The sequence below is a fragment of the Monocercomonoides exilis genome (genome assembly GCF_001643675.1).
Source record: "Monocercomonoides exilis strain PA203 chromosome Unknown scaffold50-658552, whole genome shotgun sequence".
In the NCBI taxonomy this organism is placed as follows: domain Eukaryota; phylum Preaxostyla; order Oxymonadida; family Polymastigidae; genus Monocercomonoides; species Monocercomonoides exilis.
The window spans coordinates 89,170-116,930 of NW_027150595.1; the positions used below are offsets into that span (position 1 = coordinate 89,170).

Sequence of the window (27,761 nt, forward strand, 5' to 3'; positions counted from 1 at the left end):
TAGTGTGAGTTATTTATCTTACACTTTTTTTCTCATCAGGAACTTAATTTTCTGACTCACAAGAGTTTTTTTTTGAAAAAATAATATAAAAATAAATAAATATCATTGGTGGAAAAAGCTGTGGAATGTGGAACGATATTACTGTTTTGTTTTTTTTTTTTTTTTTTTTTTTTTTTTTTTTTTATCATCAGATTTTTTCAAATGAACTCAAGTATAAAAGATTTTATTATTGTGTCATATTTTGATTTGAAGAAACATTTTTTTGATAAGATTTTAAAAGATAATAAACAACTGTTTAGAGGCTTCTTTAGAGGAAACCACATTTTTCGTTGAATCCATGAATAAAAAGCAGAAAAATGCATTGCCAAGACATTTTAAACACATAAGGTGAACAATAGCCTATTGATCAAAACTAAAAATGATTGAATGGTTTTTTTATTCAAATCTTTTGTTTTTAAAAAAACTTTTTTCAAACTTCATTGAAATACTTAAATTGAATTATTTTCAACCCAATCAATTGCAAATAGCAATAATATTCTAATTTAGAGATCAAAAAATGTCTTTTTATTGCTATTTAATTAATTTTTCGAAAAAATCATTTAAAATTTCAATTAGTGGACAGTTGTTTTTGAGAAAGGAAACCCTAAAAAAAGTCAAATGATAAATAAAACATACAGTCAACACTAAAGAGTATTAATGAAAGTTCACTCGAAAGCAATAAACCTTTTCATAAAGATTATTTTCAATTTTTTAGGGACCCTTGAAATAACCTCACCCCTTGAGGATACGTTCGTCATTTGAAAAAATATAAATTAATGAAATTGTTTAATTCCACGCAACTAAAACAAATACCAATGTTTTTATAAAAGGAAATAAAAATTGATTCTTTATTTATCATATCACTTTTAAAAGTTTATTTGCAAATAATCTGAACAAAATTTCAAACCATTTGTATAATTGAATGAATCTGTCGTTATTTTTTTGAAAAGTTCCATATATTTAATTCTCTGGTGAAAATAAAAATGAGTTTTATCATCATATTTTCAATGCAACAAACCAAATTTCACTAACATGAAAACAAATGTTTGACAATGTTGAAAAATCCATATTGTTGAATTTTGGTGAGTTACATTGAAAATTTGATGAAAATATTCAATTTTCATTTTCACCAGAAAAATATTCAAAGGAAACTTTTCAAAAAAAATAAGGACATCTGATTTCAAAATAAATATCAATTTTTTTCGTTAAGCAAACAAAAACTGACTCTGAAATTTAAGAAAAAGTAACTCATGTTTAAATGTCCAAAGAGTTCGAATTAATGCAAAAGCAAATATTAGCGATCAAATAATATATTGAATTCTTTCTCGGAATAATTTTCTTTTACAACATTATTTGTTTCTTCGTTTTATTTTTTCCAACAGAAATAAATAATTGGATTCATTTGATGAAAAAACACTCAAAAGCAATTCTTTACTCAAAAATGATTCCATTGGTTTACTTCCTCTTTCTTTCTTTATTTCTTTCTCTCTCTTTGGTGATGACAACGATGACTTCTTATTTTCAAAGAGAACAACTCAGAAAAACATTTTTTTTTTCTTTTTTCTTTTTTTTTTTAATAGAAAAAATTTTAAAAAAATATTCCATGTTGTTTTCAAAAAAAATCTGAAAACTGAGATATTTTCAATGTTTGAAAAATACAATTAGCTTATTCAATTATCGTCGTTAATTTCTAAAATTTATGAATAATTATTTGTAAATGAATATTATTTAACATCAGTTTTTATTCGAAAATGAATCGTCCGTAATTCCGAAATCAGATTTCAAATAAATAAGAAATATTTTGTCAAATCAAAACAAGCAATATGCTGGTAATTCTTTTTGAAAAGTCGCAAACGTTTAATTTTCAAATAAATCAAAATTTCCATATTTTGCTCCAATTTCTGTTTCCTCTCACGAATCTTCTAAAGAGTGTGTGTAATAGTTTTATCCAGAAATAAATTTCATATTAGAGAAGTTTGTTGCACGTAAACAAAAATTTGAGCAAAATATGATATTTTTGATTTATTTGAAAACTAAACAATTGCGACTTTTCAAAAAAAAATTACCAATATTTATGGAAACAAAAAAAAAATTTAAAATTCAATAAGTTCAATTATATTCAATTTCTGAATAAAAAATTCTCTTTTCAAAAGAAAAAACTTTTTAATTTAAAGTGTGAAGGACTATTAATTAACATTTCAAAAAAATGAAACATATGCCCTTCGTAAAACAAAGTGTTTCAATTAATACCAAAAGATCTTTTTCAAGAAATTGGAACATATTCGGAAAGATTTGAGGAATTTTTTTTGCCATTCAAATATGAAGAGATTTATTTTTTATCAAAAATAAGATGAATTAATGATTCTTTCCAAAGAAAAAATATATTGCATTAATTTTAAATGTGGGTGATTATTTTTGAAATCATATTTTTTCATTCAAAAATTTCGGTGCAAAAATATTTCTTGAATATCAATTAAAAATAATTTGAAAAGTGAAAAAGCTTATTGAACACATTTTAATCTTCAATTCGGAAAAAACATTTGTTTCAAAAAACAATTATCATGTTTTTTCTCTTTTGTATTAAAGTTTTCTTTCAAAAAACCAACAATCATTGAAAAGTCAACACCCCGAAAAAAGACATGATTTCAAAAATAATCACCCATGTTTATTATAAATTTGTGTTCCATGAATGTGAATGGATAGAGAATCTTTTTCTTCAATTATTCAAAAGGTGACACATCAATTCATATTATTTATCATTCGAATAAATACTCTATTGAAATATGAAAAAAAAAGGTGATATGGGTGATTCTTTTTGAAAAGTCACAAATGTTTAATTTTCAAATATATCAAAAATTTCATATCTTGATCAAATTTCGGTTCCCGCTCATGCAACTTCACAGGAATGTGTTAAATAGCATTGTCAAATTATATCCTCCGCTTTGGTAAAGTTACATGAGCGGGAACCGAAATTTGATCAAGATATGTAATTTTTGATTTATTTGTAAATTTAACATTTGTGACTTTTCAAAAAGAATCACCCATATACAGATATTGCATAAAATATTGCACAGTTTGCGCAAAAAATACCAAACAAGATCGATTTCACAATAACTGCATGAGGAATAATTCTGACAATTTTCCTCAAAATATATCTCATCAATACAAACTCAATTGATACACGAGACTTTCAAAATAGCCTCATTTGTGCTCAGAAAAAATAAATATCGAAATCTCGGAGAAACTCAAAATCCTATTTCTCCGAAATTTCAAATAATAATTTTTTCTTTATTCAGTCTTCATGAAAATGGAAGTTTGATATGCCAAATGAGTTTGTATTGATGAGATGTATTTTGAGGAAAATTGTCAGAATTATTCCTCTTGCAGTTATTGTGAAATCGATCTTGTCCGGTATTTTATGCGATATCTGTACTTTTTTGACAGAAATTTAATTTTATTGAGTTTTTTCTTATTATTAGTTTAATTATAGGCTTTTTCTTTATGAAATCATCCGAAAAGAATAAAAAATGTTGTCAAACATTTGTTTTGAATTCAAATCATGAAATGTTATTTTTTTTTATATTTTTTTTTGAAATTAAAAAAAATTTGTTTTCGAAATTGAATTATTTTTGATGTATATTCATAAAAGAGGAAGAATATGAAAAATTATTGATTTTAGGTTATCTTTGCAACTGAAAATATGTTTGAAATCTTCAAAAAGTCAGAGATAAAATACTTAAAATAATTAATCTCAATAAAACATGCAGATAAAAACACATCAAAATGTTTCATCATTCAACATAGATTCAATTTATTTGTAAGGGTAAAACGAGACTGTTTTCAAGCTTCTCTTTTGTATTTTTTGGAGAATTTTAATGCATTGAGAAATAAACAATTGTTAGTGTTTTCAAATTCAAAATTTTTTTGATAAGTAAATCTCTTCGTTTGTTTTCCAACAAAATATTTTTTTTATAAATAATTTACTAACTTTTTTTAAAACTAAGAAAACATGAAAAAATGTTTATTTGATCATCATCAACCTTTTATTGCTTTGAAATGTCGAATGATCATGCTTTTTTCATTGATCCAGTTCAAGCAGCATCTGACAATTTTGACCCCGTGCAATTTTTGAAAAAAGAATACAGTACTGCTCGTTTAAGGGTTTGGCTTTGTCTTTGAAGATTTGATTTATATTTTTGTTTTCTACAGAATTTTTCTAAATGGAAACAAGAGTTACAAATGCAAATTCAATCAGATGAAGACGAGCAAAAGAAAGTGATATTGCAGCATATTTCAACATTTATAACTTGCAAAGAAGCCCTCGAACAGCTTCAAGCCGATTATTCTACAATCATTCAGACAAACCATTTTTCTGCTCTTGCAGAAGGCTTGAATAAAACTCAAGCTATTGCGGATGATTTGCTTTCTCCATTACTATTTTTGCAGTCTCAGGTGTTCGAGACAAGAGATCAATTGACAAGATTAAATCGATTTTCTTTTATTTTTCGACTTCCAAAAGTTGTTAAAGAACTCATTGCCGAAGGAGACTATTCTAAAGTTGCACGAATTGTGAATGCAGTGAAAGGAATACGAAAAAAATTTGATACTCCTTTGCTTAGAAACCTTCTTCATGATGCTGATGAATCAATCAAAATTTTACAGAGGAAGTTAAAAGCGCAACTGATTACGAATTTGTTTCGGACATATGCAGAAGTGAAAACAATTTCAACTCATTTATCAAATCTTGGCACAGTTTGTTTATATTAATTAGATTATATTTCAGCCATATTCCACAATTCTGTTAATAAAAAATAATAATAATAATAATATAAAAATAAAATAAATTTATTCAGCGGGAGCCACCTTTAGACATCTTCATCCGCTGCAGACACAGCGTGGCGCTGCTGACGATCCAGAAGATGGCCAACCGCTTCTTCAGCCGCCTGCACCCAAATTCCACCACAACTCAACCAGAAAAGGAAGGAGAGGAGCTTGGAATTGAGCTTCCACCGTGTGCTCCTGTTGATCCCGTCATTTTGGATGCAGTCAACCAACAAGACACACGCTCCTTCGCCATCGGCACATCATCTGCACGCACGTCGGCACCTTCTTTTGCTCATTCTTCATATTCTGCTTCTTCTTCTTCTTCTTCTTCTTCTTTGAATGATGGGCAAAGTTCTATTTATAGCTACTCCTCTCCTTCTGGCTCTTCCTCTTCCTCTTCCTCCTTCTCCTCAGCCTCCCGCCGTCTCTTCTCCGACCCCTCCTCTCCTCTCTTCTCTCCCCTGGGGCATCATCTGCTCCTTCTGAAAGATGAGCTGGGGGAGGCAGATGTTGAGATAGAGCCACTGGCAATGGAGATGAGAAGAATGGCGGCTGCTGTGGCTGTTCTGTTTGATGCATACGGAGTAATGGCAGAGGGGATGGTGGCGATGATGGAGGGGAGAGAGAAGGGAAGAGAGAATGGAAGAGAAGGAGAACTGGATGAGGAGGAAGAAGAAAAAAGAGAGGTATGTACGTGTGTGTGTGTGTGTGTGTGTGTTGATTAAGAGAGAAGGGGAGAGAGAGAGAGAAAAAGAAAGAGAGAAAGAAATAAAATGAATTTTATATGCATTTGTTTTTGAGTATTTTATTATTATTATTATTTTCTGTTATTAATAATTCATTTCCTATCTCATTCATTCTTCTTTTCTTCATCTTCCTTTTTCCTTTTTCCTTCCTCTTCTCCCTTCCTTCTCCCTTCCTTCTTCCTCTTCTTCCTCTTCTTCCTCTTCTTCCTCTTCTTCCTCTTCTTCCTCTTCTTCCTCTTCTTCCTCTTCTTCCTCTTCTTCCTCTTCTTCCTCTTCTTCCTCTTCTCTCTTCTCTCTTCTCCCTTCTCTTCTCCCTTCTCTTCTCCTTCTCTTCTCCCTCTCTTCTCCCTCTCTTCTCCCTCTCTTCTCCCTCTCTTCTCCCTCTCTTCTCCCTCTCTTCTCCCTCTCTTCTCCCTCTCTTCTCCCTCTCTTCCTTTCAGTCTGAAGCCAAACATTCTCTCCATCTCATGAACACCCTCTGTCCTTCTGTCATCAACTTCTTCTGTTCTGCCATCGCAAAAATATTCTCCCTCTCCATCTTCCAAAACACTCAAAATGATCCATCCAATTCTTCTTCTTCTTCTTCTTCTCTTTCTTCTTCGATTTCTTCTTCTCTTTCTTCTTCTCTTTCTTCTTCTTCTTCTTCTTCTTCTTCTTCTTCTTCCTCTTTATCTTCTTCTCTCTCTCTCTCCAATCCTTCCTCTTCTCGTTCTCTCTCTGGCGACCTCAGCAACTACACCCGTTCTCTTTCTATTCCTCCTCCTCCTTCCTCTTCCTCTCCCTCCTCTTCTCCTTCTCCTTCTTCCTCCTCTTCCTCTTCTTCTCCTTCTTATTTTGCCAGAAGACCCAGCCCCCTCTCTCTCAACCCCCCCGACAACCAAACAAGAAGACTTCACTCTCAAATATCTCATTTCCCTTCTTCTTCTTTCTCTTCTTCTTCCTCCTCTTCCTCTTCCTCTTCTGCGTTTTCTTCATTCTCTTCTTCTTCTTCTTCTTCATCTTCACATTATCCTTCTTCTTCTCTCTCTTCTTCTTCCTTCTCTTCAATCGCTGCAAATGCTGCTAGTTATGCTTCTTCTTCTCTCTCTCAGCCTCCTCCTCCTCTTTCTCCTCGCTCTTCTTCTCCTTCTCGTCTCGTTTTGTTCAACAACCCTTCCAATAAATTGAATAAAACTCCTTATTTTCTGATGAAAAGAGGGAAACAACAAAATATTTATCCTTCTTCTTCTTCTTCTTCTTCTCTTTCTTCTTCTTCTCTTTCTTCTTCTTCATCTTCGGAGAATTATTACTCTTCCTCTTCCTCCTCTTCCTCTCCTCCACTCACCACCATCGATTTCTCCGAAGACACGCGTTTCACCCTTCTTATTCCGGAATCTCTCTCTCTTCTCGACTACCTCTATTCCCGCCTCTCATCTCTCCAGTCAAAATTCCCTTGTTTCGAGTACGACCCTTCCCCTTTCTTGTCTCTTCGCTCTCTTCTCCTCTCCATTCTCGTCCACATCATCGGCAAAAACATCCTGTCAGCCGCGAAAAATCTTCCTTCTTTGTTTATTCTCAAACAAGCCATCGACACATCCTCCCATCTTCCTTCTGCTCCTCCTCTTTCTTCTATCTCTTCCCACCTCTTCCACTCTCTCTTCGTGCCAAGGAGTCAACTCGAAAGGATCACTGAGTTTTTCTCGTCTGTCCAAAAGGAATGGAAGATGAGGGAGAAAGTGAAAGAAGCAATGAAAGAAGAACAGAAAAGAGGAGAAGAAGAAAGAAGAAGAGGGAAAATTAATAATCAAATAGAAGGAAATTTCAATTCTTCTTCTTCTTCTTCTTCTCAACCTTCTTCTTCATCTTCTTCTTCATTTGATAATGTTATTTCTTCTTTCTCTTCTTCTTCTTCTTCTTCCTCTTCCTCTTCTTCTTCCAACAGAACCAACGAAATCTCTTCCTTTGCAGGTGTTGGGGCTGTTTCCCAAGCAAATTCCGCAATGAAACTCCGTTCTCTTCCTCCTCTTTCTTCTTCTTCTTCTTCTTCTTCTTCAAATAGAAGATTGTCTCTAAGTTTAACTCCAAATGCCTTCGCTTCTGTCTCTTCTTCCACAAACCCTCCTCTTCCTCTTTCTTCTTCCTCTTCTTCTTCTCTTTCTCCTTCTTCTTCTCCTTTTGCCCTCGTCTCCTCCTCTTCCTCTGGAACACATCCTGTTGCTTCTCCTCCAACCAGAATTTCTTCTTCTTCTTCTTCTTCTAATTCTTCTTCTATTTCTTCTGTTCCTCCTCCTTATATCCCCCCTTCTTCTCCTCGTTCCTCTTCCTCTTCCTCTTCTTCTTCTATTTCCCCTTCTTCTCCTCGTTCTTCTTCTTCTTCCTCTTCTTCTTCCTCTTCTTCTTCCTCCTCTTCCTCTTCTTCTTCTCCTCTCCCCCCCAAACCTCTTCCTCCTCTTGCCCCTTCTCTTTCGTCTTCTCTTTCATTCTTCCAAAATGACCCAGATATTTCTGCTTTTGTCGATTCTTCTTCTTCTTCCATTGGAATTTTTTCTCCTCAAAACAAGAGAAAATCTTCGCCTTTGTTCAAAAACGCACACGAAATGAAACAAAAAATAGAAAATTTGAATAAAAAAGAAGAAAATATCGTGTTTAACAAAGAAGTTTTGCCTCCTCCTCATCTTCTTTCTTCTCAAAATTCTTCTTCTCCTTCTTCCTCTTCTTCTGTTTTTTCTTCTGTTTCTTCTTCTTCTTCTTCTGCTTCAAAGAAATCTCCCTTCGAATCCATTCATGCCTCCACCAATACTTCTTCTTTATCTTCCTCTCCTTCTTCTTCTTCTCTCTCTCCTTCTTCTCTTTCTTCTTCTCCTTCTTCTCGTTCTTTTCCCCCTCCTCCCCCAAAACGTCCTTCTTCTTCTTCTTCTTCTTCTTCTTCTCCTTCTCCTTCTTCTTCTTCCACTCAACCTCTTTCTCTGAGAGAACGAAGAGTCCAAATGCAAAATGCTAACAGAACTTCTTCTCTGTCTCCTTCTCCTTCTGCTTCTTCTCTTTCTCCTTCTCAAAATTCTTCTTCTTCTTCCTCTTCCTTTTCTTCCTCCTCTTCATCTTCTGATCTAATCACACAAACAACTGCTCCTCCTCCTTCTTCCTCTTCTTCTCTTTCCTCTTCTTCTTCTTCTTCCTCTCCTTCTCCTTCTCCTTCTTCAAATAGATTTGGCAGAATAGCCACAAGATATCAGCCTCGTTTCAAGACAAACGAAGATGGCTTGCCCATCGGAACAGAAAAAGCTGTTTATCCTTCCCCTTCTTCCTCCTCCTCCTCCTCCTCTCCTTCTTCTTCTCTTTCTTCTTCTTCTTCTTCCTCTTCTTCCTCTTCTCTTTCTCCCTCTTCCTCTTCTTCTTCTCTCTCTCTTTCTTCTTCTCCTTCCTCCTCTTCAATAAATACAGCCAACAAAGCTAACATATATCGTTCTCGATTCAACAGAGGAGGAAGTAACAGTTCTTCTCTTTCTTCTTCTTCTTCCTCTTCCTCCTCTTCCTCTCTTTCTTCTTCCTCTTCTTCTTCTTCAAAACAAGAAATATTACCCACAACATGGAAAACATCATCAATTTCTTCTCTTTTTGAAGAGTTTGGCATCAACAAAGAAGAACATGGAGGAGATGGAATGTTGTTTCGAATGGCAGAAGAAGAAGAAGGAGGAAGAGGAAGAGGAGGAAGAGAAGAAGAAGAAGGAGAAAGAGGAGGAAGAAGAAGAGAAGAGAAAGGAAATGTTCATCGAAAGAGGAGGAGGAACGTTATGAGGAAGAGAAGAGAAGAAGGAGAAGGAGAAGGAGATGAAGAATATCTGAAATACGAACAATTAGGAATGGAAGTAAAAGGAATAAATTTGTCTTTGTATTCCAACAATAGAAGCAGAAGAAGGAGAGGAAGAGGAAGAAGAGGAAGAGAAGAAGAAGAAGGAGAAAGAGGAGGAGAATGTTCAATGAATGAAGAAGCAGAGGAGGAAGACGAGGAGGGAGACGACGAAGAAGAAGAAGATGATGATGAAAGCGATGATTTGGAAGAGATGGAGATGATGATGTTGAAGGAGAAAGATGAAAATTACATTCAAAATGCAAATAAAACAGAAGGAAAAATTAATTCTTCTTCTTCTTCTTCTTCTTCTTCTTCTTCTTCTTTATCTTCTTCTGTCACATCTTCCATTGCCCAAGCAGCTAAATCACTTTCTGATAGAAAAACATCTTCTTCTTCCTCTTCATATCTTCATCTCACTCATCCTCCTTCTCTTCTCGTTCACTTCCTCACTTTTCCTCCTCCTGGTGCTGCTGTTTCTTCTTCCTTCTCTTCTTCCTCTTCTTCTTTTGCTCCTTCTTCTTCTTCTTCCTCTTCTTCTTCTGCATTGAAAAAGAAGAGAAAGATAAGTTCTTCTATGTGGATGAAATCATTTGGAGTAAATGGAATTTCTTCTTCTTCTTCTTCTTCTTCTTCTTCTTCTCTTTTCTTCCCATCAGATGAAGAAGACGATGAAGAAATCGAAGGGGAAAACAGAATGCTGTTGAGAAGTGGCTCAAAATGGAGGAATCGTTCACTTGCTGACACAATGCTCTCTGCTTATCTTTCTTCTTATCCTTCTTCTTCTTCCTCTTCTTCTTCCTCTTCTCCTAATTCTTCCTTTTGTTTCATAGAAGGAAATGGAATAGAAGGAGAAGGAGAAGGAGAAGGAGGAAGAGGAGGAGGAGGAGGAGCATTTGAATGGAGATTTGACCATTCGAATGGCATATGGAGAATGGCTACAAAATACATCGAGATGGCAAGCGAGATTGAGGTGTATAGAGGATATGGGGGTGTGTATGATGGATATGATGATGAAGGAGAAGAAGAGGAAGGAGAAGGAGAAGGAGAAGGAAGAGAAGGAGGAAGAGAAGGAAGAGGAAGAAGCAATAATAATAACAGTAATAACAATAACAATATTTGGAGTGTGGGAGGAGGAGGAGGAGGAGGAGGAGGAGAAAGAATTAAGTGGAGGCATATGAAGGAGCAGGAGAGGATGAGGCAGATGAAGGAGAAGAGGAAAGCAGAGATAAGAGAAAGAAATGAAAGAAGAAGAGCAGAAAGAGAAAGCAGAAGAAGAGGAAATGGAGGGAATGGAGAAAGAGGAGGAGAAAGAGGAGGAGGAAGAGGAAGGAAGAGGAAGGAGAAAGAAGAGGAAGAGGAAGGAGGAGAAGGAGGAGGAAGAAGAGGAAGAGGAGGAGGAAAAGAGGGGAGTGGAAGCAGAAGTGGAAGCAGAAATCGAAGCAATCCATTTTCGAATTCTTCTTCTTTTGCTTCTTCTTCTTCTTCTTCTAACACAAAAGATAGATCAGAAGGCAGTAGATCTCTTTCTCCTTCTGTTGGAACAGTTTCTCCTGCTTCTTCTTCTTCTTCCTCTTCTTCTTCCTTTGCTCATCGCAGAACCTCCTCCACATTAGCTCAAATGTCTTCTACTCAACTTCAACAACAGCAACAGCAGATGAATCACAGACAAGGAATAAACAATGAAGGATATGGAAGCTTCAACTCAGGAAGAGAGAGAGAGAGAGAGAGAGAAAGAGAAAGAGGAAGTGGCAATGGCAATAGAATGCATGAAGATATTCTGGGGATGATGATGATGAAAGGGTCATTTGGAAGTGGAGAGAGAGAAAGAGAAAGAGAAAGAGAAGGTCATTTGAGACAGAGCATGAGTATTGTCTCTAATTCTGGTGCTTCTCAAAGAGGAAGTGTCTCTTTCTCCACCCCATCCCATTCTTCTCATTCTTCTCCTCATCCTTCCTTTGCCTCGCCTGCTTTGCTTTCTCTCCATCTCTTCTCCAGCAGCATCAACAGAAGCAGCACCTTCCACAGCTCAAATGCCTCTTCTTTCCTCTCCTTCCGCTCATTTGCTGACTCTTCCTCGTATTTCTCTGAACTTTCTCCTTCTCAACGCGAAGCAGCCAGAAACACACTCGCAACAGCCCTTGTTTACCCTCTTTGGATTGTGTCTGTGCAGAATGTGCAAAGACCTTCTTATTTCTTTTATTCTCTTTCTTATTCTCCTTCTCCTTCTCCTCCTCTTTCTTCTCCTTCTTCTTCTAACACCTCAATTCAACCAAGAAATAACAATCCATCATCATCAACATCTTCTTCTTCTTCTCTCCCTCTCCCTTCCCTCACCACCCCTGACATGTTCTCCCTCCTCTCACTCGATGCCTCTCGCCTCTCTTCCTTCTCAGCCATCTTCTTTTCTTTCATCTTAGACTCCCTCCAAGACCTCCACTCAGTCAGCATCCAATCTTTCCCGTCCCTCCTCTCTTCCCTCATTCAGCACATTTCCCTCTCTCTCTTCTGCTTTGCCGGCTCCATCCACAAAATAGTCATGGCGATTATTTCTTATTGCGACAGGCATTTGACTACGTTTCCTCAGCTTTTGAGGGCAGAAGAGAAGAGAAGAAGAGTGAGTGTGGTGAGGAAGAAGGAGAGGAAGAGGAAGAGGGAGATGGAGAAGAGGGTGAGGATGGTGGAGAAGGGGGCAGTGGGGAAGAGAAATGGAGGAGGAGGAGAAAGAGGAGAAAGAGGAGAAAGAGAGAGAGGAAAAGAGAACGAAAAGGAGAAAGAGAAAGAGAAGGAAAGAAAGAGAGAGGAAGAAGATGGAGAAAGAGAAAGAGAAAGAGAAGAAGGAGAAGAAGAAGATGACGAAGAAGATGAAGAGAAAGAGAAAGAAGGAGAAAGAAGAACAAATGAAGATCGAGATGATGAGTTAGATAAACATGTACCTGGAATGGATGGAGAGAAAGAGAAGGAGAAAGAGAAGGAGAAAGAAGAGAAGAAAGAGAAAGAAGAAGAAGAAGAAGAAGAAGAGAAAGGGGAAGGAAGAAACAACAGTGATAATGATTCAGATAGCGTCGATTTTGTTGAAGATGAATTGGATGATGATGATGAAGATGAAGAAGATGATGAGGAAGATAATTCCATACCCCATCCACTGGGAGCGAGAGAAAAAGCGAAGAAGAAGCTGACCAACAAGGAAATTGCAGAAGCCCAAGCAAAAAGAACATTAAGTTCGATGTCACACACAGCCCAGGCAATGAATAAAACTTCTTCTTCTTCCTCTTCTTCTTCCTCTTCTCCTCTTTCTTCTTCTTCTTCTTCCTCTTCTTCTTCTCCTTATCAGCGCTCTCCAATGAACAACCCCAGTTATCTTCCACCGAATACACGCCCTTTCTCTTCTGTTATGTCACCTTTGGGAATTGCTTCTTCTTCTTCTCCTTCTTCTTCTCTTTCTTCTTCTTCTTCTTCTTCTTCTTCTGCTCCTATTAGCAGAATAGCTCCACCTGGTTTCTCTTTCCTCCAGTCAACTGGAGTGCTCAGCAGAAGAGAAACAAAAGAAAAAACTCATTCTTCTTCTTCCATTTCTTCTTCTTCTTCTTCTTTTCCTTCCTCTTCTTCTTCTATCAATAATAACAATGGAATCTCTTCTCCTGTTTCTTCCATGCAATCCCAACCTCAATTCAATCAAATGAATCAAATGAATCAAATGAATCAAATGAATAACGAGCAAAACACGAAGAGAAGTTCATTTTCAGTGGGAAATGGCGAAGAAGCAGCGATTTTGCCATCGTCTGTGGTTGTTCAAGGATCTTCTAGTTCTTTTAGAAGTGGAGGAGGAGGAAGAGAAGGAGAAGAAGGAGAAGGAGAAGGAGAAGAGGAAGAAAGAGAAGGAAGAGAAAGAAGGAGAAGAAGGAGAAGAAGGAGAAGAGGCGGAGATGGAATTAGCGATGATGAGGGAGATATTGAAGAAGGAGAAGGAGAAGAAGAAATTGATGATGATGAAGAAGAAGACGAAGACGAAGAGGAGGAAGAGGAAGAAGATGCAGATGCAATAGAAGATGAAGAACATGAGATGGCTGTTGCATTGAGAGAAAACATAGCGCCATTTCCTGTTTTGATCAACATGAAGGATAGAGAAGTGATTGTATGCGAAAAATGAATGGAGAAATGTTATTAATTAAATAATTAATTAATTAATTTATTTTACAATGAAAAATATTTAACTTTAATTTAAATTTAATTTCCTTTTTTTTTTTTTTTTTTTTTTTTTTTTACTTTTTTTTTTTTTTTTTTTTTTTTTTTTTTTTGTATGAAAAATTGAATATTTTATTCATTTATTTATAATATTTTTCCTTTATTTAATTGGACAATCTTAATAATTTCATATTTATTCTTTCAATATTTATTATTTTCTTGATATTATTAATATTATTTTTATATCTTCCTCTTCATTCTTCTTTATTCTTCTTCTTCATTCGTCCAGTTCTCCAACCTTCTTCTCCTTCTCCTCACCATCGTCACAGATGTCCTCACCACTCAGCTGCCTCTCATCCAATCTGCTCTCAAACCTAAAAATAGCTCAAAAACTATTTCTCAATCATTTCCTTCTTCTTCTTCTTCTTCTTCTTCTCTTTCTTCTTCCTCTTCTCCTTCTCCTCCCACTTCTCCTTCCTCTTATCCGTCTCATTCTCCTTCCTCTTCTTTCTCTTCCGTCTTCTCCTCCTTCTCTCCTTCTCCTTCTCCCCTTCCCTTCCCTCCTTTCTCTTCTTCTTCTTCTTCTTCCTCCTCCTCCTCTTTTCCTTCTCCTTCTTCTTCTCCTTCCTCTTCTTTCGATATTTCCTTTGTTATTCCTTTCTTCCTCCGTCTTCGTCGTATCATCTATGACAGATTCGTCCTTATGAAATCTTCCACCCTCCTCTCCATCATCAGAAGAGGCGTCAAAGAAGGTTTAAGAGAAATATCTTTAACTGCTTCTATTTCTCCGTCTTCTATTTCTCCGATATCTTCATCATCATCATCATCTTCTTCTTCTTCCTCTTCTTATCCTTCTTCTTCTTCTTCTTCTTCTTCCCCCTTCTCCTCCTCTACCCTCTCCTCCTCTGCCACCCTCAAATCTCTTCTCCCTCTCACTTCTTCTGTCAAATTGAATTCTGCTGCTTCTGCTGCCATTGCTTCTTCTTATTCTTCTTCTTCTTATTCTTCTTCTTCTCTTTCTAACATTCCGAACATTCCTAATCTTTCCACTTTATCTTCTCTTTCTTCTCTCTCTTCTCTCTCTTCTCCTCTTCGTTCCACCCTTCCTCCTTCTTCCTTCCCTCTCCTTTCTTCTCTTTCTCTTCCTCTTTCTCCTCTTTCTTCTCTCTCTTCTTCTCTTCCTCTTTCTCAGCCAAGAACAGTTCGTTCCTTCATCATTGATGCTCTTATTGAAATGGCTCTGCTGTACAGAGACCTCATCCACTTTGCGAGGGCGGTGAATGAGGCAAGAGAAGAACAAAGAAAAGCAATTGAAAGAAGAAGGAGTTTGATGAGGATGAGGGCGAAGATGAGGAAGGAGAAGGAGAAGAAGGAGAAGGAGAAAGAAGGAGAAAGAGAGAAGGAGAAGGAAGGAGATAAGAAAATTTCATCAAAATCTTCTTCTTCTTCTTCTCCTTTTGCCAAACGTCAAGTTTCATCTCGTTCTTCTTCTTCTTCTTCTTCTTCTTCCTCTTCCTCCTCCTCTCCTTCTTCTTCTATTATACCATCACCCTCTTCTTCTTCTTCTTCCCTCTCCTTCTCCTTCCCCCCCATAGTGAAAGAGGTCTTCTCCTCCATCCTCTGCCTCCTCCTCCACACCCTCCTCTCTTCTCTCTCTTCTCTCTCCTATTTAGACGCCTCTTGCTCTGCCCAGCTCATCGGAGAAATTACGTTTTTGAACACAATTCTCCGGAGATTTGCGAGTTCTGAGTCGAATCTGCTGTTCCAGACGGTCATGAGGGACATTGAGTGGAAGTATCAGCTGTATTTGGCGATGATGGTGGAGAAGAATAGAAAAGTGGTTCTGAAAGGGAAAACGGGTGAGAAGGAGAGAGAAGGGAAGGAGAGGGGAAGAGAAGGAGGAAATGAAGGAGGAAATGAAGGAAATGGAAGAGAAAGAGAAGGAAATGAGATAAATGAAGAGGATATAATGAAAGAGATAAAAGAGATAAATGTGGTGAATGTGCTGAAAAGTCAATGGGAACCTATTTGTGAAGATGCACTCAGAACAACTGTGTACTTTACGAAGCCATTGGTGGAAGGGATCGAGATTTGAGGTTTGAAGGGAGAAGGGAGAAAGGAAGAAAGAAGGATAATTAATATTTTCTAATGTTGAAAGAAAAGATGATGGGAAAGAAAATAAAAAATTTTTTTGACATTCACGTGTTATTGTCATATGCAGTTGTTGTATATTGTATTTCAAGTGTTAGGAACTTAAACAAAATTTCAAAGGGAAAACAAAAAAAGATGAGCAAACAAATTTAATATGATCATATCACATTATTTTATTTTTTATCAATTTTACAGCATTTTTTAATTTTTATTCTTGACTTACTGTTTAATCTTCCAACAAGACATGTTTATTGCAGTTGTTATTCAAATTATGAACTATATTTTTATATTTTTTCAATAATATTTTTCTGTTTCATTTCATTTCTCTCTCTCTCTCTCTGTTTATTCATATGACACAATTTGAACAACAAAAACTTAAAAAAATTTTTTTTTTTGTTTTATCAGTTCTTTATTTGTTGTTTTTGCTTTTGTATTCTTTCAGAATGAAAAAGAACAACAAAACTTGAATTTAGAAAATAAAAAAATAAAAAAAAATGAAAAAAATAATGTTTGGATGAATAAAAGGCTGACTGAAATGCTCTGAACACACACGCATTTACAAAATACTTCAGATCTAAAAAAGTAAAAAAAAAAACAAAAATTAAATAAAAATAAAACGAAATAAAAGAATTATTTAATTAAAGAGTACATATTTGATGGTTGACTTTTGCAATTTCTAAAAAATGTTGATCTTTTGTATATATTTTTTATTTTTTGTGTTATTCTTTTGTTTTCAATTGATGTCTAAATTTGCTTTTTTCTTTTCATTTTTTTATTTTTACCTTTCATTTCTTATTCCTCTTCTTCTTCGTACTATTTATTTGCTGCTTCTCTTTCTCTTTCTCCTTCTTCTGTTCTGCATCCAATCCTCCAATCTTCATATTTGCCATCCCTTGTCTATGAAAATGGCTTCCCATCTGTGCAAACAGAGAAGAATCCAAAAATGCCTTCGCTCCGTTCATCTTCCTCTGCTGTTTATTTCCTGTTACTTTTGAAGTATTATTTGAAGATGACTTATTATTATTACAACCATGATAATTATCTCTCATATTCTCCTCTCCTCCTCTTTCTCCTCCTCCTCTTTCTCTTCCTTCTCTTCCTTCTCTTCCTTCACCCACAGGCTTCATCACCGGTCTAAATGTCTGTGCGGGCACACTCAAGTCAAACAGCTCAGGAATGGCATGAGAAGAAGGCGAATGAGTCACATACAGCACAAACTGATAGCAGGCAAAGAGAACAATCGAAGACGCAGGATTCGCCAGCCCAGTGAAGGAATAGACGAGCGGAGGGAAAAAACGGGTGGTGGTGATGAACTGGGTGAGGAGGGAGAGGTAGCTTGAAGTGGCTGTGCGGGAGGAAGGAGGAGGAGGGCCTGACTGGAGGAGAAGATGGACAAGCACATCGAGTGGGAAGGAAGGAGGAGCAAGGGAGAGGGAGAGGAGGGAGGAGGAGAGGGAGCGGAGGAGGAGGAGAGGAGAGGGAGAGGAGGGAGAAGAGGGAGAAGAAGAAGAAGATGTTAAATGATTCATTTGATAAGCAGGACGAATTGTAGCGAGTGGTTGGCGAATGTATGGAACACTCAATCTCTTCTTCTGGGGCTGTTGATGCTGCTGCTGATGGGAAGAGAATGGAGAGTTTGAGAAAGAAGAGGTGGAAGAAGAAGAATAGGAAGAGGAAGAGGAAGAGGAAGAGGATGAAGATGAATTAGAATTATTATTATTCCCTTCATTCACACCACTTCCATTTTCTTTCCCTGTTTGTCCTTTTTGTTCCAATTTCTCCGATATCTCCGATATCTCCGATTTCTCCGATTTCTCCCCCTTTTCTCCTCTTCCTTCTCTTTCTCCTCTCTCCCCCTGACTGTTCCCCACCGCTCTGACAGGAATTGTCCTCGCAGTGTTAAATGCAATGCCAAAAGGCGATTCAACAGCCACTGAGTCGCCCCACAGCGTTCTCACATCCACCACAATCCTTCCCTTCCCAAACAGCCTCGCTTTATACCTCTCTCCAATCACTGGAGACGAAATGAATGGCTTGATGAAGGAAATAAACGCGTTTTGGAGCCAGAGGAAGGAAGAAGAGAGGTTTGGATAGCGCTGCTGCATCAGAAGAAGAGTCTGGGAGAGCCATTGGCGGAGATGGTGGGTGAGAAGAGAAGGAGAAGGAGAAGAAGATGAGGAAGAAGAAGAAGAGGAGGAAGAGGAGGAAATCTTATTATTGTTGTTGTTGATAGAGAAGGAGTTAGAATCTTTGGCTTTTGAAGAAGAAGAAGAAGAAGAAGAATTTGAATGAACCTTCCTCAAAATACTCTTCAAAAATCCCTTTGCTCTTTTTAAAATTCCCCTTCTTCTTCCCCTTCTTCCTTCTTCTTCCTCTTCCCTTTCTTCCTCCTCCTCTTCTTCTTCCTCCTTCCTCTTCCTCTTCTCATACCCTGAGTCAATCACCCACACGTTCAGTGTCTTCGCCAGGTGAATGCAAAAGGCATGCACAATGTGAGTTACATCAATTGGAATTGCATTTTTGGAAGAGCGATAGAAAAAACAATGACCTTTCAGAGCAAATAGAAGAGATTGAGTCTCGGGGGAGAGGAAGGAGGAGGAGAAAGAAGAAGAAGAAAGAGAAGAATTTTGAGAGGAAGAGAAAGGGAAAAATGAAGAAGGAGAACGAGAAGAACGAGAAGAAGAAGAAGAAGAAGATGAGGAAGAAGAAGAAGTATGAAGAGAAGAAAACAAAGAAGAAGAAGGAGAGAAGGAGGAAGAATAAGGAGGAATGCCATTGATTGTGGAAGGAGTGTGGCGATAGACAGGATTCAAAGGAAGAGACGAACGAAGAGAGAGAAGAGAAGAAGAAAAAGAAGAAGGAGAAGAAGGAGAAGAAGAGGAAGAAGAGGATAAAGAAGAAGAAGAAGATGATGGTGAAGGAATTAATGGAGAAAGATATTGGAAAGGTGGATGATTGGAAAGAGAGAAAGAAGTGAATGAAGAAGAAGAAGAAGAAGAATATGATTTTATTTCTCTTTCCTTCTCTCTTTCTTCCTCTTTCACTTCCAAACCATAATCTGTTTTTGCCATCATCATCTTCTCTTTCTCTTTCTCTTTCTCTTTCTCTTTCTCTTTCTCTTTCTCTTTCTCTTTCTCTTCCTTCCCTTTCCCTTTCTCCTTCCTCTCCTTCTCCTTCTCCTTCTCCATCATCTCCTTCTCTATCATCTTCATCACCTCCATTCTCCTCCTCCTCCTCCTCCTCAGACCTTCTCCCAACCAGCTCGCTTCATTCACTTCTCTGCTAAATGCCTCCGTTTTGCTCAGCTTGTTTATCAGTTCCTTTGGAACAGCATTGGAATTCGTGTGGAAGGAGAAGAAACAAGAGAATGTGGATGAAAGATAGAGGAGAGGGAGAAGAAGGAGGTGGAAGAGAGAGGAGAAGAAGGAGAAGAAGGAGATGGGGAGATGGTGAAGAAGATGGATGAATTTTGGAAGTGAAGAAGAAGAAGAAGAAGAAGAGGAAGAAGAAGAAGAAGAAGATGATGATTTATGTTTATCTGTTTCTTTTGCTTTTTTATCAACTTCTTTCTTTTCTTCTCCCTCTTCTTTTCTTTTCTTTTCTTTCTCTCTCTTCCTCTTCTCTTTCTTCTCTCTCTCTTCTCTTCTTCTCTCTCTTCCATCATTTCCATATTTTCTGGTTGAATTAACATTTCTCTTTGATATTTGAAGAGCATCCAACGGATTATGAAGCAATGGATTCCGAATAATACTTTCTTCTTCTTCTTCTTCCTTTTCTTCTCTTTCTTCTCCTCTTTCTTCTCCTTTTCTTTCTTCTTCTCTTTCTCTTTCTTCTTCACTTGAATAATCATAATCATTATCAAAATCATATCTATAATGCCTATGATGATGATGGTGAAGATGTTTATGATGATGCTTATGATGATATTTGTCATCGATCATTCTGATCAATTCTGATGAATGATAGAAGGATAAAGGCAATGCGAATGCATTCTTTGAAGAAGAAGAAGAAGAAGAAGAAGAAGAAGAAGAAGAAGAAGAAGAAGAAGAAGAAGAAGAAGAAGAAGAAGAAGAAGAAGAAGAAGAAGAAGAAGAAGAAGAAGAAGAAGAAATCTTTTTATTATCATCGTTATTATTATAACTAGAATTTTCACCTCCTCCTCCTCTTCCTCCTCTTCTCCCCTTCCTTTTTCTTCTTCTTCTTCTCTCCCCTTCCCCTTCCTCTCCTTCTTCTTCCTCTCTTTCATCAATCCTTCTTATTCTCCCTCCCTTCACCCCAATCGCACATCCTTCTATCCATTCCTCTTCCCACAGCCCCATCTTCCCTCTCCCTCTCCTCCCACACACTGTATTTTCTCCTCCTCCTCCTCTTCTTCCTCTTCCTCCTCCTCCTTCTTTCGCCATCGCATATTCATAATGCGTCTCATATGCATAGAATTCTTCATCGTCTGATTCTTCTTCTGTTTCTTCTTCACTTCCTCTTCCTCTTCCTCTTCTTCCTTTGCTTCCTTCAACATGCCACAGCTTCTCTCCTGTTGATGGATCACGGAACAAAACATCTTCTGGATAGATGATTGGACGAAGAAGAACAGAAGAAGAAGAAGAAGAAGAAGAAGAGGAAGAAGAAGAATTAACGTATTTATTGCAATTTTTATTCATATTCATATTCTTTTTCTCCTCTTCTTCCCCTTCTTCCCCTTCTTCCCCTTCTCTTTCACTCATCTCTGCCATCTTCCTCACATGCTCATCAAACACGTCATACCACATCTCCTGTGCTTCTCTTTCTTTCTCTTCTTTCCTCTTCCTCTTCATCATCATCGTCTGCCCTTTCTTTATTCTTCCTCCTCCTCCTCCTCTTCCTCTTTCTCCTTCTCTTTCTCCTCTTCTTCCTCTCTTTCTTCTTCCTCTTCCTTCTTCTTCATCTTCGCTAAACAGCTTTATCCTCAGCCATCTCACAATCGAATGAAGAGGATGAAGAGATGGATGAATTTCAACCACATCTGAAGAAAGAAATTTGACTCTTTCTTCTTTCTTCTTCATGTTATTTTGAATGTTATTTTCATTTGTTTTCTTTTGTTTTGCATTGTTCTCTTTCTTTTTGTTTCTTCTTATTCCTCCTCCTCCTTTTTCTTCTTCTCCTTCTTCTTTTCTCTCTTCCTTCTCTTCTTCTTCTTCCTCCTCCTTCATCACCTCCAATGCCATCTTCCTATGAAACAAGCAATGCCTATCAAAACACACCATCCCATTCAAAGAAGACAACAAAGCAGAATTCCAAATATCCGCTTTCCATTTCATATCTTCCCTTTTCTTCTCTCTTTCTCTTCTCCTTCTCCTTCTCCTTCTTCTTCTCTTTCTCTCTTGTATTTTCTTCTTCATCCGCCTCTTCGTCTTCATTTCTGTGTTTTCTTCGCTTCTTCTTCTTCTAATTCTTCTTCTAATTCTTCTTCTTTTCTCTCTTCTTTCTCTTCTTTCATTCAATTCATTCAGATTTTCTTCTTCTCCTCCTTCTTCTTCTTGTTTCATTTCTTTCTGTATTTCTTCTTCATTTTCTTTCTCTTCATTCATCAAAGATGGCTTTAGAGAAGAAGAAGAAGAAGAAGTTACCAATGAAACATTATCTTTCTCCTTCTCTTTTTCTTTCTCTTTCTCTTTCTCCTCTTCTTTCTCCTTTTTCTCTTTCTCTTTCTCTCTCTCCTTCCTCTCCTTCCTCTCCTCTGTTCTCTTCATCTCCTCTATCATCCTTCTCTTCTCTCTCTTCTCTCTCTCTTCTCTTCTCTCCTCCTCCTTCTTCTCCTTCATTCTCTTCAAACACTCAAAATTCTGCCTAAAAACATCATCTTCGTCGTCTTCTTCTTCCGCCATAAACATTCCACTTGCTGTTATTCTTCCTCCTCTTCCTCTTCTTTCTCCTCTTTCTCTTTCTCTTTCTCCTCTTTCTCCTCTTTCTCCTCTTTCTCCTCTTTCTCCTCTTCCTTCTCTTTCTCCTTCTTCTCTTCTTTTTTCTTTTCTTCCTCCTTTTTCTCCTTCTCTCTCTCTCATTTCTGTATATCTGTTATTATTATTATTAAATTCTTCTTCTCTATCTTCTTCTTCTTCTTCCTCTTCTTCCTTCTCATTATAATAATCATATTTATTTTCTTCCTCACTCTCTTCTGTTGAAGACAAACCTGAATCACTTGTAGATGAAAGAGAACAAGCTGAAGAAGAACGAGGGAATTGATTGGAAGAAGAAGAAGAGGAAGAGGAAGAGGAAGAGGAAGAAGAAGAAGAAGAAGAAGAAGAAGAAGAAGAAGAAGAAGAAGAAGAAGAAGAAGAAGAAGAAGAAGAAGAAGAAGAAGGATAACAATGATTTGATTGGTGAAATGGTGCTAATGAAGAAGAAGAAGATGATGATGATAAACAAGAAGAGGACAATGATGATGAATATGAAGAGAAAGGAGAGGAAGAAGAAGAAAAGGAAGAAGATAAATCTGAAGAGGAATAAATGGAAGAAGAAGAAGAGGAAAGAGAAGAAGAAGGAGAAGAGAATGAAGATTCAGAAGAAGAAATAGGAAAAGAAGAAGAAGAAGAAGAAGAAGAGGAAGAATGAAGTGAATTAGAAGAAGAATCAGATAAAGATGGAGAAGATGAACGAGAAGAAGAAAAAGAAAAAGAAGAAAGTGAAGAAAGTGAAGAAGAAGGAGAATAACAAGAATCAGAAGAAGAATCAAGAGAAGAGGAAGAAGAAGAAGAAGATGATGATGATGAATATTCTCTCTTGTGATGTGTGGAACGAGCAGATGAAATGGTTTGTTTTGAATGAAGTGGAAGAATATGAGATGAATGATGATGATGATGATGATGATGTGAATTTCTGGAACATTTGTGTTTTGTTAAAGAACCTCTATTTCTTCTTCTTCTCTCTCCTTCCTCTTCTCCTTCTCCTTCACTTTCAATCTTATCCTCTTCTTCCTCTCTTCCCTCTTCCTCCTCCTCCTCTCTCTCCTCCATCTTCCCCTCCACCACCCCCTCACAATTATGCAACTTCCCCCAATCCACTGCCCTCGTCAAAGGAAACGAATGGTATTCTCCTCTCCCCAAACTCCCCCTCTTCGGCGGAATTGTCATCTTCTGCTGCAGAAGCAGTGCTCTTTGCCTCTTCAGCCCCAGCACCTCCATCAAATCTTCCACTGCATCATTCTTCTTCACCAGCCTGTCGCCATTGTCCATCTGTGTTTGACTCTTGATTGCCAAGTACGATTGAACAAGCTTCCGCTTTTTGGCTTCTTTGATTTGACTAATTTGATTGGACATCTCTCTTTCTCTTTCGAATTCTTTCTGTCTTTGCTTATTCTTCTTCTCGTTCTTCTTCTTATTCTTCTTCTCTTTCTCCTTCTTGTTGTATTTGGATACAAAATATTCATTTGTGTTTGTGTGTTGCTGGAAGAGAAGCATCGATCGCTCCAGAATAAACACTGGGCCTTCACTCTCATCAGAACAGATGGAGTTATGCTGATGAAATGAAGATAAAGAAGAAATTGAATTAGAAGTTGTAGAAGAAGAAGAAGAAGAAGAAGAAGATGATGATGATGATGAAGATGACGGAGAAGAACATTGCAACGCCAAGCAACCACCATCACATTCCCATCCTCGCTCCTTCCTCACTGCTGCCCCTCCTCTCCTCCCCTCTGCCAATGCTCCTTCCAGTCTGAACAGGGAGTACCATCTGAGCAGCAGCCAGCGTGAGTACCAGCCCCAGTCGCGCCAGGCATTCACTGCAAACACAAACAGCGTGTGCGGCAGACACGCCAGCTCCCACAGATCGAAGGGCACTCCACCAAAGACAACACATTGCACCGAATGAAACACTGCCCGGGAGGCGAAGGAAAAAGCAGGAAGTATGCTTTCCACAGTCTTAACCATCAGACGCGCTCCTTTCCCCACGATCCATATGGGCGCAACCAAAAACAGCTGGACAAACAAGTCGACGGAAACACGAAACATGAGCTTGAAGACAAAGACAACAGGTGAGAAACATGTTGAATTGGAACATTTCCGAATCCATCGTCTTGTCGCTTCATAAGGAGAATCTTCTTCGCGCTCCTCAAACGTCTTTACAGCAGTTGATGCGTTTTTAATGTTGCGCCTGCCTTTCTCACTCCCCCTTTGCAAACGGCCTTTCATTTTACCTTTCATCTGAGACAAATTCGGAGATATTTTTTCTTGAAGCATTGAATCATTATAACCAAGAAAATAATGATCGAATTCCTTGGCATCCAAAGAAAAATCGCTGCTGCTAAATGTTGAGTCACTGTCATAAGAACAGTCATCATCATTGTGATCTTCATTTGTGCCATTTCGCGTGAAATTTCTTGTGTATTTTAATCCTCTCTTTTGAATCGAATCTTCGAAAAATCTGTCCAAAATTCCAATAGCATCCGCTTCCTGTAATTCTTTTTCCTTTTCCCAAAGTTCGTCAATCGTTTGATTTCCATGTGCCCAAGCAAAAGAACGCTGCAAAAATTGAAAAGCGAGTTGAATGCATCCAAACATTTTATCGGTTGCACAAAAAGCGAATGAAAATATCATTCTTAAAATGGTCCAAAGTGTCCAAGCGATGAAATACATTGGGGGGATAGAAATGCATATTGAAGCAAGAATTAATTTTTGAGTTACTCTCAAAATATACGATATTGCCTCAAAAATCAAAAGCCCCATTCTATGCGCATAATATTATAATATTAAAAAATTGTACTGATATCTCGCGAAATTTTGTATTAATTGAGTTATTCCTTTTTATAAAATTTCCAAAAACAACAAGCGAGATAAGGGTCAGATCGAAGTTCATTTAGATAGCATGTTTTGGCGTTCTTTTGTTGTATTAATATGCTATAATTCGACTGAAAAAATATATCTTTTGAGAATTTTAATTTGTTTGCTCTTCTCTCATTTTTAAATTGAAATATTAAACAAAAAGAAGAAATTATCAAAAACAACTTTTGAAGTTCATCAATCCGTTCTTTGAATAAAAAAATAATATTTTATTGTTTTCACTATTTATTGTTTTTTCTGGAAGAAAATGAAAATGAGTCTTTTCATCTCGAAATAAAAGGTTACTGATAAAAAGTCTTTTGAAATTTCAAAAATTCTTTATTCATTTGAAATTAGTATTTGATCTTTTCAGAAAATTATTTGTATCAAATCATTCCCTTTTGCAGAATCCTCTGTTTAAAATAAAACGGACGAAAAGTTCTTCAAAGGATAGTTTTCCATTTTGCGAAATGATGGACGGGAAAAAATGGTGATAAAAATCAATGCATCTCATTTTTTCAAACATTCACAAGATAATCAGAAAATTTCAACGAAAGTCCATGATAATATCGTCTGTTGAAAATCTTTAAAGTTTCATGAAAGCTGGTGATGGTATCTTCGTATCCTTCTTCTTCCATCTTTTCAAACACCTTCCTTTTCGTCGCCTTTCTTTCCTCTTCTTCCTTTTCATCTTTCTCCTCTTCTTCCAATCGATTTGAAACATTCTTTAAGAATTGTAAGCATTCAACTGTTATTTCGTCATCCAATTTTGGTCGCTGCATCCTCTCCAGAACAGCATCTATTGCTCTGCCTTTCAGCAAGGCATCAACTTTCACAGCTCTATTTTCCACCGCATTTATCAAAGGATAACTGTACCAGAGGCCAATTCCTCTGTGATTATCATTCGCTGCTCGAAATACATAGGAAATCCTATCGATTAGCACTACATTTTCTTCATTCCTCAAATGACAATAGCAAAAATAAGCCACGATTGTGTGCAGCCATCTCAATAAAATTAGCTCTTTTTTTGTTTTTATTCCTCCTTCCTCTCCTTTTTTTCTGTTCCAATCATCATTTATTGCCAGCTCTTCCAATTCTCTTGTTGCTTCTCCGACAAAATGCAGCTCATTCACAATCATATCTTCAAAGCTTCTGTCATATCTCAATCTGTTTATTAAAAATTCCCAAGCACGCTGATAGGCAAGTTTTGTGAAATTTCTGTGTTCCTGATGATATTTGATGATTTCTTTGGTATCATTCAAATACAGTTCTTGCCTCAAATCCTGGTAATAGATAATAAAAATAATAACAATATCAAAAAGGAAATAACATCGTTCATACATAAAATTGGTCAACACAACTCAAAGCCAATAAAGCCATTTCTACTTCTTTCTGAGTCTCCTCGCTTTCATCTTTGACAGAAGCAGCTTTCAGAAGATAGGGCACACTAATTGGTATCAACTCCGAAGAAGCATGCCTGTTCAGCAAAAGATAGCATTCGCAAAGATCAATTAGAAGCTTTTCGTTCTTTCCTTCTTTTTTCTTATTTTCGTAAAAAATCATCTCCTCAAATATGCTGTTCGATTCTGAATATTCAAAGCATGTATTCCAGATATCTTTCAGCACCTTGCAATATCCAATATGCTTCAGCATCCAAGTGGCATTTTCCATCGACATTTTCTTTTTCTCAATCATTTTGTTCATTTTGTTATACAGTTCTGTCTTGAAAACAAATTTATGTTCTTCTTCGTTCATTTCATCAATTATTTCATTCATTTCTCCAATTTTCTTTCTCTGTTTATCTTTCCTGCAATGCTCCAGTTCATAAAACAATTCTTCATAAAAAAATATAGAAAAAAAACAGAAATCCAATCAAAAAGAATTCACATGCAACAGCAATTGCACACTGTTGAACTTTTTTGTGTTGTCCGTCTCCTATATACAGATTTTTTTTAAAAAAATAGAACAAGAAAACAACACCATTTTGATATTCACAATAAAAGTTCATATGATTGGTTGAAGAAAACGGATGAAAAATTAAACCTCACAAAAGATGAAAGAAATATATGCATTCAAACCATTCTATCTTTTGATAACTTTTTCGACTTGTAATTTCAAAGAAAAAGAACGCTTTGTTTTTTCTGTTTGTTGTTATGGATATTTTGATCAATGGTTTAAAATTGTACTGGATAAACAGTTGGCAAAACGAGAGTTCAATTTATGAACATTTTATACAGAATTAGAAGAATTATTTCCAATGATGGCAGTTGGAAATGGTGGAAATGTAATTATTCTGAAATTCCATCTAATGAATTGTTGAGATTCGTTGTCCAAGGAAATATAACGATTTTCATTTTGAATGGAAATGAATGAATTTTTCTTAAATAAAAATATTTCACAATTTCTTCCAAAATTATTTTTAAGCCTCTGCGACACAAAATTTTTGTATGTGATTTGTCGGTCGAGCCGGCAGTCATCTGTCGAATAATAATTTCGCATTTAAATTTTCTATTTTTCGATTAAAATGGTTTTCTGTGTTTGATTTTAATTTATTCCGTTATCATGTTTAATATCAAGCTCAACAAATTTAAATAGCAAGATTATTTTAAAAATTTTTGTATTAAATGAAAATTTATTGAAATACAAAAAATATTATTCCTGTTGATCAATTTTAAAATTCATTTCCTTTACGTGTTTTGATTTGTTTTGATAATCATGCTTTATCAAGGGAAAGACACTTAAAGTTCAATTCACCTCTATGATTTGAATATTGATTAACAAGTTTATTTGTTCTTTGTTTTCATCATATTTCAAACTGAATGCATTTTGGACAAGGTTGCACTATTCATGTTTTTGTCTTTTCATCAGGTTTAGAGAATTGAATAACGTTATAAATGGAGCAAATGATCACCAAATTTAGCTTATTGTTTGAATTCAGCGATTTGTTTGAAAATATAAACCCCAAGGAGGTGCTCTTTATGTACGCGACAATGACAAAGCCATTCAGAAATTTGAGTATTGTTCTTTTTCAAGATGTCATTCTTCTTCGACAAGGGTGAGAGGAGTAGATGCTTTGAATATCGTTAAATGCGTTGTGCTTCATTCTTCAATTATTCGCAGTTCAGCAAACGTTCGTACGGATTATGGAGGTGGAGGAATGATGGTTGAGATTATGTGTGCTGAATCGATGGTTGATGATTG

At 36.6% G+C, this 27,761-nt stretch overlaps 3 protein-coding genes across 3 annotated transcripts; 1 reads left to right on the top strand and 2 right to left on the bottom strand.

Moving 5' to 3' along the window:
- Positions 1-4,095: 4,095 nt before the first annotated feature.
- Positions 4,096-16,155, top strand: MONOS_10283 (Exocyst complex component Sec5; the record flags this gene model as incomplete). The annotated part of the gene is made up of 5 exons (XM_067862723.1): positions 4,096-4,200; positions 4,249-4,791; positions 4,893-5,549; positions 6,050-13,570; positions 13,910-16,155. 5 exons carry the CDS (start codon positions 4,096-4,098, stop codon positions 15,713-15,715), a joined length of 10,632 nt encoding a protein of 3,543 aa, XP_067720880.1. The 3' UTR covers positions 15,716-16,155.
- A 401-nt stretch (positions 16,156-16,556) lies between these two features.
- Positions 16,557-24,467, bottom strand: MONOS_10280fu10281fu10282 (uncharacterized protein; the record flags this gene model as incomplete). Its single annotated transcript, XM_067862722.1, has 1 exon — positions 16,557-24,467. One exon carries the CDS (start codon positions 24,465-24,467, stop codon positions 16,557-16,559), a length of 7,911 nt encoding a protein of 2,636 aa, XP_067720881.1.
- A 321-nt stretch (positions 24,468-24,788) lies between these two features.
- MONOS_10279 (uncharacterized protein) lies at positions 24,789-26,715 on the bottom strand. Its single transcript, XM_067862720.1, has 4 exons — positions 26,639-26,715; positions 26,468-26,495; positions 25,902-26,395; positions 24,789-25,843 (listed from the first exon to the last, which is right to left on the bottom strand). The coding sequence occupies exons 1-4, from the start codon at positions 26,639-26,641 to the stop codon at positions 25,079-25,081; spliced, it is 1,290 nt and encodes a 429-aa protein (XP_067720882.1). The 5' UTR covers positions 26,642-26,715; the 3' UTR covers positions 24,789-25,078.
- Between the last annotated feature and the right edge of the window lie 1,046 nt (positions 26,716-27,761).